The sequence below is a fragment of the Diadema antillarum genome, unplaced genomic scaffold, assembly GCF_040938485.1.
Source record: "Diadema antillarum isolate AM-2024a unplaced genomic scaffold, OU_Dant_1.0 seq00000530_RagTag, whole genome shotgun sequence".
Taxonomy (NCBI): domain Eukaryota; kingdom Metazoa; phylum Echinodermata; class Echinoidea; order Diadematoida; family Diadematidae; genus Diadema; species Diadema antillarum.
This window is the reverse complement of record NW_027271481.1, coordinates 473,941-485,000: the sequence shown is the minus strand read 5'-3', so window position 1 is coordinate 485,000 and position 11,060 is coordinate 473,941. Positions and strand designations below refer to the sequence as shown.

The 11,060-nt window shown below is 38.4% G+C and overlaps 1 protein-coding gene across 2 annotated transcripts in view; it reads right to left on the bottom strand.

Annotated features, from left to right (window-relative positions):
* The window catches only part of LOC139734499 (uncharacterized), a 16,938-nt gene extending 5,958 nt beyond the window's left edge, over window positions 1-10,980 (bottom strand). For both annotated transcript variants that reach the window (XM_071645280.1, XM_071645279.1), the window contains exons 1-4: window positions 10,744-10,980; window positions 6,840-6,936; window positions 5,732-5,847; window positions 1,632-1,719 (exon numbers count right to left, since the gene is read on the bottom strand). In XM_071645280.1, the coding sequence (XP_071501381.1) occupies window positions 1,632-1,719; window positions 5,732-5,847; window positions 6,840-6,936; window positions 10,744-10,931 (489 nt within the window). In that variant the 5' untranslated portion in view covers window positions 10,932-10,980. The remainder of the gene's footprint in view (window positions 1-1,631; window positions 1,720-5,731; window positions 5,848-6,839; window positions 6,937-10,743) is intronic.
* Window positions 10,981-11,060: the final 80 nt, after the last annotated feature.

The window sequence follows — 11,060 nt, the reverse complement described above, 5'->3', positions numbered from 1 at the left end:
TTTATTTCTTTTTTATCACATGCAAATCATGTAGGCTGGCTTTGCATCACTGCATCCATACACATAATGATTTATTACAGTACATTAAATATAAATGTAATCTCCAGTTGAAATCCTCAGGAACCATGGCTTTTGTTGTTCTTTAAAGCAACAATTGAATACAACAAAGTTTGCGGATGAAATGAAAAAAAAAACAGCTTTAGTGCTTCAAAACAGTTCTTAAGTTTGAGATAAGGATGGAAATAAGTAATGTAAAAATTTCAATCGGTATAATCATTTAGTATTGTTAAAGATACAAAATGTGAAAAAAAAATATCAAATTTGTTTCTAGAAAAAAAGCATCTACAGTAATGGTTAACTGAGAAAATATGTGATACAGTGTATGTCCTAATATTTGGGCCTTTATTGCAAAATGTTTACATGAATATATCTAGGGATGTTTGTGATACAAACATGCATCAAATGTGATTTTTAAAAAAAATGAACATTTTTAGTCATTGTTCCCAATGGTAAACCATGGCTTTAACTTGTTGTGGGCCATGCAGTAAACCCCCAGTGTGCCACAATTATTCTGCACTCTAATGCATGCATGGGAAATATTCTTCCTTATTTTTTCAAAGCCACATAAACTTTTTATACAAGAGTTTACGGTAGAAAGGCAATAGAGTAGAGGTGTAGAGAAATTTGCAAACTTTGTTGTGACTTCATTGTAAAACAGAGTTATGGCACTGATACTTTCAATGGACTGTGCATATTACTGCAATTTATCCGATTTTGAACGGTTGTACTTTCAAGCAAAATATGGAAAGCTGGCTGGCACGCCACGAACAGAGTCAGATGTGCACATGTAGCACACAAACACTCCAGTTAGATTATTCATTTGAGTTTTCTTCTCTTAATTAATCTGAGCCAAAAGTTGGGGGGGGGGTTCAAACAGAAAGCCTATCAAGCTGGTGTTTAAAGTGTGGCAAAAGAAAAAAAAGGGGGGGGGGAAGAGAGCCAACACAAAATCCACTGTACATGTACATACAGTAAGTCATCAAATGTAAAGCAAACTATGATCCATATAGACCTACTTCATATGGAAATATAGGAGAGGGGATTGTATTACCAGATGCTTAAATTCAATTGCTCTGAAGTCTGTACTCAGGGGATGAAACTTTGAGCGAAAATAATTCTTGTTATTCACAAAGTCCTGAAAATTACGAATTTTGCAAAATTATGTACATTATTCACTGCGTTTTTTTTCTTTTTAAAACTTCCAGTTAACCCCTCTGCAAAATCACACTTTAATTCTGGACACGATTTTTGCAATGGAATAATCAATGTCTTTCCCATCTTATGCACCAAAATCACTATTCATATTCACATTTCACCCAACGCATTTGTACTGAGCGAACGACAAAGAGATAAACATCAGTGAGGCTCAAATGTTGTATTTTATGGTAAAAGGTCTAATAATATGAATATTTCAAACAATTTACATGATAAAATCTTGTGATAAATTGACATCTTCTTCTAAATCTGAGGTGAAATGTGAATTTCTAAGCATTTCTACATTTCTAAACCAATTATGTGATTTAAGCGTTTCAAAAATCATTATGACTTTACTCTTCCTCAATCATACTTACATAAGTTCCTTGACTCAGCTCACCCTGCACAACATATGTGGCCTCTTTCTTTGCACTTGCATCACAATGAAAAAAGACTTTAGAAGTTCTGGGGGGAAGAATAACAGTTAGTAATATACATTACATGATGTGATGCAGCTCTCCACCAATGACAGGTCAACAAAAGGAATCTAGGGCCACAAAGTCATGTCCATGCAGGAGCAGTCTTCTGACACATCTTAGTTTTTGTAATACTCTTATATCAGAAAGAAAAAAACGCACACTGCATTTATGGGTTTGATTGAAGGGATGATGTCAGAAGATGGCAATATTTGAATATAATTATGTGACCACCCAGCTTAAAACCCGCAAAAAGCAGGCAAAATGAATTTTTATCTTCTATATACACTTCTGTAGTTTTAAAGAGTAAACTCTAAGCTTTAAAATGATATGTAACCTACTAAAATAGGACAGTCCGAACCAATTTAAAAAGTGATTAAAATAAGAGAGGGTAAGCAGGTGCAGTTTCATAGGAAAAAAAAAAACACACAGAAAAGAGGATATATTCAGAGTCACTCAAGCATACTGATCAGGAGTATCAATGAAAACATTCTATTTCCCAATGAAAACAGCTCCTGCCTGTAAAAAATATGGTCTAGGAAAACTGTTGTAATATATCATTTTTTTTTCCACAGTAGGTATAGAAGAGATTTGCTGGGCAAGACAAGTTTAGGAATTTGAGTCGGCCAGCCCAAATGACACATTTTGGTCCACTGAAGAGAAGCTTAATGAGAGGGGCCCACATTCTACAAGCTCTGTCTTTTTAGTGGGTCTCTCCATTTTTTGCACTTTAATCAAGGTTATACATGTACTTCATTTCGACCACTTCTGTTTCTTTTTTAATACAATGTATAATTACTATAAGGTCCTCAATTGTTGTACATTCTTTTCAATACATAATGTTCTGTTTACTTTATTCTCTGTTGTCAACAGAAGTGTATCTGATATGTTTTGCCGAAAAATGAAATAATCTTTGAATTGAAAATTGAAATTGAATCTGCAACTTTTGTAGATTATGAGCTGAGTGGTCACACTCTTCTATGACCTATCAAATCCTGGTGGTACATGTATAAAGCTGCAGGGATCAGCATCTTATTCAATTATTGGCAATTCTGAATTGTAATATGTTTCCTGTAAAGTACAGTGTAAGGGAAAACTTACACTGAACTGACAAAGTTCATAAGCACAGAAAAAACATAAAGCGTAGCCAATTTACACAAAAACAGTTAATCTAATTGTCCGAAGTCTGCTGCCAATGCTTGGATCTGGTATAAATGCAGTGATTTACAATATGAACAATAATATAGATTATCATCTACATTTGTATTCAGGTTTTTGCGGCGTATTGTTGTTCGCTCAATTTTTACCATTCAATACGAAAGTATATTGAACGAAATGCATCAACCAACATATTAATTTCCCATAAGCTACCATTGTTACTGGCCGTTCAATAATACAAAGCACTTTGTCTCCTCTGTCGCACGAACACTTGCCGAGTGTGTGAACGTTTCCTACTAGTGCGCGAAATTTTGTTACAATTCTCCAGCGCGCAAACATCTTGCTAGTTGCTTGCTTCCTACGCAGTTAGTCTTGGAGAAGCTTCCCCTCTTTCAGTTCTGGGATGGGACTGTTGAGTCAACTTCAAAGACGAGTAGAAGTAGACCTATGGTATTATTGTGCAGTTTATGCTTTCCCTACATGATTATAGATCATGATAATTTTATAAAATGGGTTCAAGAATGTAGCCAATAGGAAGCGCTGAAATGAGACACACCTCCTTCCTTTACTTCAGTACAACTGCACTGCCTGTAATCCTATGGTAGATTGCCGATCGTCTGTGCGCGCGGCGGCTCCTTTGATGAATTGCATGCATACGCGTACGCGCTGTCAATCCTGTAAACAACTTCTAGTTCGGGCTGCCGGCCGGCCGGCCTGTCTTCCCTTGTGCATAACATGACATTGTGTGGTGTACACTGCACTGCGTACGTATACTGTACTCTTATACGTACAGTACAGTAGACCAAGCGTTTTGGGACCGGACGCGTACATGGAGTCACTTTGAAGAGCAAATCCAACGATTTAGCAGGTTAATTCTCACGCCGTTTTCAGAGTATGTTGTCTAGTAGGCCTATATGAGGAGTCTATATCAAGTCTTTAAGGTAAAGGGTGCATATTCTATGTAAAATAAGTAAGTTTTCATGCGGGTGTCCGGAAAAACCCAACCCCCCATTATACTTATACTGTATGTGCGGGACTTCCGCGAGTGCGACGTGCGTAAAAGTTTGGGACGAACATCTTCGGACGTCTTGACCCACAAAGGTACGTGAAAAACGCTGAAAAATGATGTTAGTTTTCGAATTTTCGACCCATTTTATAAAACAAATGATGCACAGGATTATTTCGTGGCGTTAGTGTAGGCGTAGCTCACTCTCGGGTATTTACAATGTAGTGCAACATGCACTCCGCTTCGCCTCGTGCATGTTTCACAATTGTAAATACCCTCGAGTGCACTACGCCTACACTAACGCACTCTATCCTGTGCATCATTTGTATAATATTGGATGGCATTAATTCATGGAATACCAGGGAATATTGCACTCGTTATGGGAAATATTGCACTCATCTTCGATTCGTACAATATTGGCTGTAACTCATGCAATATTGGCTGTAACTCACGCAATATTCCCTGGTACTGTATACGCTATATATTTCGCGGGGGTTTTATTTTCGCGAATTTCGCGAGTCGGGAGCTATTCGCGAAATTAACAACACGCGAAAATATTACCTTCCAAAATGAATCCCTTGCCTTGATGATACGAACATTTCAGTACCAGTATACCATGTCACGGCTTACCGAACAGACCATACTGGCTAAGCTTGTTTACGCACGTCCACGTCTACTTACGAATACTGTAGAGAGGGGACCACTCGTCAGAATTCTAGCGCGATGGACTTAACCACTTCAAAAACGTTGAATTCTAACTTACTAGTTCGCAGAGTTTGGTAAGTTTTTTTCATGCAGTGTATAACTAGTATCATTCTTATTTGCTAGTAAGTTGAAAATTCACACTTTCTTTACCACTTCATATTTTCTCTGGTCCCCCAATCGCGAATTTAACCACTCGCGAAAATGTGTGACAGCGGCAATTCGCGAAAATTTATGTACGCGAAAATTATAGCGTATACAGTATCTCATTCATAGCCATCCAATATTTTATAAACACTCCCTTTGCATATATGTACGGTGCAATGAATGACAGTAAACATGATGTAGCTAGATCTAACAAGATGATACTATGCAGTATGCAGAGTCTTGGGCTTGATTCACCACTATCCTATTAACCCAGAAGCTATCTCATAAAGTGTCTCCCTGACTCTGAAGAATAATCGGTAAATAAACGAACACAATTATCCCTCTTCCAGCATATCATGTGCTGATAAACCTAGTAGTTGTGGCTGAGATAGGGATACAGGTTTTAACTTTTTGCATGATAATTAGAAACCACTCTCATGAAATATTAAATACTTCCAAGTTGAATTATCCTTCAGGTTTATGCCAGGTTTATGTTGTGTTGAGTGTGTCTCATACAAACACACTCCTTAAGCTTCTGATCATCCGAGCATTGAGAATCAGGGGTTGCTGGAATGAACATTGAACTAGCAGGGCTTTCTATAGCTCGGTGGGTAGAACACCGGAATCCCATTTTCTTTGCTCATTTTTCCAGTAACAAACATTAAATACATTGTAGCATACAATTTTTAGAGGAATCACAAACTTATTTGAAGAAAAACATTTTTTGAAATGCCTGAGATATCCACGAACATAGAGGTTCTTCACAATAAAAGGTTGGACCCACCTTTTATCAGGACCACTTTGCTTTTCTATCAAATACATTGTACATTCTTTTCTTTTTTTGGTTTAATATCTCAGCAATTTCAAAATCGATTTTCTTCAAATAAATTTTAATTCCTCCTTTCTCGCAAAACGTTGAAACCTGAATCCCTCTCTCAACCAAATCTATACCTATCCCTTTAAAGAATTTACAAAGGTTAAGACATGCCTGGCCTCAGAAGTGGTGTATGTTATGACAATGTCTTCATTCTCAACAGAGTAGGTGGGATTGTTCGCATCACCAATGTCATAAAAGATGGTTCCCCCTTTGTTCTTCTGGCATGCCTGATTAGAAAGGAACAAAAGAAAATTATACTTTTTTAACAGAGAATACGTACATGTATGAAGTATTGAAAGAAAGAAGGACAGTACAAAAAAAGTAAGTTCACTAAAAATTTTGATATTTTATTTTTTTCTACATAGTCAGGGGTCGCACTTAACTTTTCTTTAACTAGCCAGGCGGACTACTTAGAATCAATTTTGACACTGAAGCAATATTTTGGCTAGCCAGACGGACTAGTAACTTCGGAATTTTATGATTTTTGGCTAGTCCGACGTGATTTTGGGTGGCCAATGGCCAGCGGACCATCGCCAATTTCGAACCCTGATAGTTTTAGCATGGTACGGCATATAGTACAAAATCACTAGATTGATCATAGAGACTTATCTTTTTATCACGACTAACTTTGTCTGTGAAGTCACACAATACACTTACAAAATCATAGACAGGATACATAAAAATAAGAATAAAATCTAATCATCATGCAGGAGGATCCATAGTATTGATAAGTAGAGCTTCATGAAATTCTTGCATCAATAGAGAGCAATTTGTCAATTAGTTGCAATAAAAATATCTTGACAGAAACATTCCATGAAAGTGAATAATAATGCAGTACCCACTGCATGATATAAGGATTAGAACCAACACTTGCTGTCAGGCGGAAGCTCGGTGGATTAGTGGAGATGATGCCTGTCTGGATATAAAAGGAGGTTGTTGGGCCTAGGTTCGAATTTCGAGTATGAACATGTATGTCCATGATTTCTTTTATCATGGCTACTACTAAAACACTGATCAAGTCAGAGCTTATTTATGTCAATGTGGGGCGAATTTGTTAATCACTTGAAAAATATCTGTTTTGTTAACATCAGATATATATAACAGAAACAATACATATTTAAGTTTGTACATGAAAGTCAAGAGTAGGCAAAATGTAGCCAGACTCATGTCCATATTGGAAGAGACAGAGGCCTATACAATACACATAAATCATACTCACAGCCACATTGGAACATGTTCCATCTGTGAATGGGTAGCAGGGGTTGTATGCATAGACGTAGTCATCTGGTTTTGAAACTGCACCCTGATATGGAAACCTGAAAAAAAATATCAACAATATGAAACAATCTTGATGATTACTCTTGATTGTAAGTTTTGGGGATTCGATAGACTGTGCAAAATGGGCATGTACACCTTATTTCATTGCTACTGATTAGTAAACAATTCAACATTGAATCAAAGCAGTTGTGACTATGAATGCCATTCACCAAAGCAGGTACCCGTTACTTGGTACAGAGTAAGGCATCTAGGAGTTTCAGGGACCAAGCACAGAATTATCTTAAAATGCCATTTGATTTTTCAGGTTTACATCAGCATTGATGTATGATTGATGGTACCAACTATCGTCACCCGAAGGATTTGTAGCTTGTTTATTCTAAAAGTATGAAACAAATTCGCCTAATTCTTATCTCAAACATGCCATAATTACTGCAGTTTTGAATGTCGTGACCGTCTCGTTGATTCTGAGTCTCCGTTTTAAAATAACACAATTTTAGTGCATGCGTTCCATTTTCTTCGTGCAGCTCAAAAGGGTACCTACATGTAACGATCGGCACCCCCTCCCTCCATAGGGTTGTAATACATGTGAATTTCACAGCCATGCGCCGTTACTGAGCGGATGTGTAATTGAAACTTGTTTAGTTTGGTTTGTTAGTTTGTTTGTGAGTTTGATTTTCGTTTCTTCGTTTTTATTGTTTTCATAGCTAATGGCACTTCATCCCGCGCGTCCTTTTCGTTCTACATTTTGTATACACAAACAGCCATGGTACGCAGGGTGCCGATATCAAGGTACCCTGCCGATAGGTGGTACCCTTACCATACAGGTTATTCAAACATACACTAAGGTTCTAACTTTATGATGCCATTGCCAACCAACTTTTCATAAAATAATTATTATGATGCATGCAGAAATGGCATAAAACATATAATTGTACATCCGAGGATTCACCACTCACTTACTACTATTGCCTGCCAAGTGTATACAGATGTTCTGCTGAAATTGGTACAGCCAGCCCCTTTGTTATTGCCAGATTATGCTGGTTTCCATAATGCCCCTGAACTGTGAGACCAATGTGACTATTTCCCCTCATCAAAGTTGCTAATATAGATTGTGCAATAAATCTGGGTCATTCACTCTCTCAATGTGAGTAACAAGTGATGGAGTAATACAGGGAGAGAGAAAAAAAAAACCCAGTATGACTCATATGAAACTTATAACATACATGAATAAAAAAATAACTATTCTGTTTTAACTTGAAACATCAATGAGTCATTTTGAGACTGATAAAAGTGAGATTGGTCACAAAACCACTGGATTACCCAATGCAAGCGTGGGATGTCTGTACTCATTGAATCACTAGCTATCATGTAGTAGTGATAACCCATATTTCCTTTACAACAAAATAGTTCATGTTGATGCTCTCAAAGTTTTCAGCAACAGTAAGCTTACAAGTGTATCATGCAGGGAACACCATGAAGTAACACAACAACTTTCAACTGAGGAGTGATGCTACAAATGTAAGTGCTTTGCAACTCCACACATACTGTACATTGGCATCAATAAAGAGAATGGGCACAGTCTCGTCGCTATATATCACACTGAGTCTGACTGTACATTCAGGGTGAACAATTTTGTCAAGTACCAACTAAGAAGAAGTTTACATATTGTTTTTTACGCAGGTTGTTGCTTTTTTTTCCACGTTGATAGCAGGAACTACAGATTGTAAGTGACAGACCACAGAAACCACTTCTCCTATGTGGTTTCATCCCTGTGTCATCAAGTTTGTTTTCATCACTTCCAGGGGTCCTCTAGGCACTACGTATGTACATGTAGCAGAAAGTAAAACTTGCGGTACGATGAGAGCGGAGGGTTTTTGTTTTGGTTTTCATTGTTTAACTGTTTGAATTAATTTTGAAGTGTCTTATATGACATTCTGGAGAGTATTTCTCCATTATGGGAAGAGATTACAAAATCACTGATTGTGCAATTGACTGATTGGTTCAGGGACAACAAGCTAGGAATTTAACAAAAAACAAAAAGGAAAAAGCTATGATTTTCACCTCATTAACATCTTCCTATGAATGTGAATATCGTGCAATGATGTTTGAAGAAAAAAAATTGAAATAAAAAATATTCCAGAGAGTAACACGAATGACTGTGGTAGGATCAGGTATTGACTGAATATAATACATGTGTAGGATCACGTATTGATTGAATATACATGTACTTCCCCTGTGCTCACATAGTAAATAATTCACCATGTATGGTTCAGGCTCGTGCTACAATCATGTAGTATATCACTCTAATGATATACAGTGCTCAATCAGAGGCGAGATCACAAGAGCTTGAGAGACTTTCACTTCCTGTATTAAACACATTCGTGAGAGTAACTTTGGCTTTCTTCTGCAGTGAGCACACTTACTTGACGCTCTCTAGCTGTCCTGTCGATGAATCAACTATCCCTGTCCAAGAATAAACTGTCCCTGCCGTAAATACTATAGGCCCCCTATCACAAATAGGGGAAAATTACTCTAGCCAGTACAGGCAAAGGGGAGGGCAATATATTCTTTCTTTTTTTCCGCAAGTGAGCGGAGGCTGACCATGAAATGATTTTTGTCTGATTTCTGATAGGATTTACCAGAGATCACTCAGCTGGATCCCATCTTCAACGCTACATGTAAGTCAGAATGTCTAAATTGGGATGGGGGCCCAAAACAGACATCTTTTTGCCGTCACCATCGCCACCAACCCGATGGTAATCTTCCACCCTTGCTACGGCTACATCTCTCCATACTTTTACTGTGTTTACATTGTCATTTCAGCTGAACCCCGACATAAATCAATTTCTATTTACTTTGTAGAATAGTGAGGTGCCCGCACCTCGTCAGGGGCCCGAATACCGTCACCCCGCTTAAAATTGTTTGAAACGCACTAAACAAAAATTTATGCCTGGGACTGTGTTCAGTACACTTGAAACTTGGCAGGGCTACCACAACCAAGCAAATTGTGGTGAAAACCAAACAATATTTCGCGAAAATTTGAAATTTTAGTTGGAATATTCATACGTGTTATAATATAACTATCACCACTGTCCCCGCACGCATCTCTTACGTGTATACGGGAGCATCACGGTCACCCGCACGTCTTTTTTTACATGCTTTGTCTATGGGAGCGCGGGTGACGAGTTGCGGGCCCCTTCCTTAGCACGCAACTTTTTCGCATCGTTTGCGTTTGACGACGACAGCTGCAAATTTTCGATATCGATCAGTGAACTTGTGATTCCATTGGAATTTTCAGCATTTTTCCTGTATGTGAGTTAGATTTCAAAGAATTTCAGTGGCAAAATGTGATTCAAATATGCACAAACATTAACTATGGTCTATGACAAGGTGCAGATCACCCAAACACTGGTATTCTCTTCTTCCCATGAAGAACTACTCCTCTTCAAACCAACCTCTACACTTGATTTTAGACGTCTAGATTATTTTGTAGACCAACATCAATAGGTCTTGAACATTTTTTGTAAACATTTACTGGGATGGTGGTTCTGCAATCAATTGCAATCCTGCGCCGGCTGCAGGGCCAATAACCCCGGCCCGGGGTGCTCCTTCTTAGACCTTGTACACAATTCTACAGTGTCAGTGGCTAGTGGGAGCGTTTGGGCTGGTCGCAGTTTACGCTTACGGGGCCCCCTAAAGTAAACCTGTAAATTCAGTCTCTAGATGACACAGGCAGCAGTACGAGTGGCATGACAGTGCATTAACGACTAACGTCATATTTGAGAAACATGGCATGGCCTGGGCCACGATATTGTACTGCTTTTGCCTCTTGGTCTTCAACTTACGCAGGTCCACCCGATTGCTTGCCCAAGGCTTCGAAGTTGAACTCTTTCGACGTGCCGGTGGTAGTGTCTGAGTAAGAACAGGAACACTTGTTGCCTCCGACCAATGGTTTGCATTCCTGCAGCCCCTCTCCTTGTTTCACATTGTGTAGTAAAATGAGAGCGCACACAAACTGGAACACGTTCATCATATCTCGACAGAGAAGGTATGATGGTTTCAGAACCTCAGTAAGCAACAAACAGTAAGTGGCCTTTCGGAGAGCTGGACACCTCAGACTTCATACAGTCCGGATCCGCAACATTACGTTAGGCCTACGGCG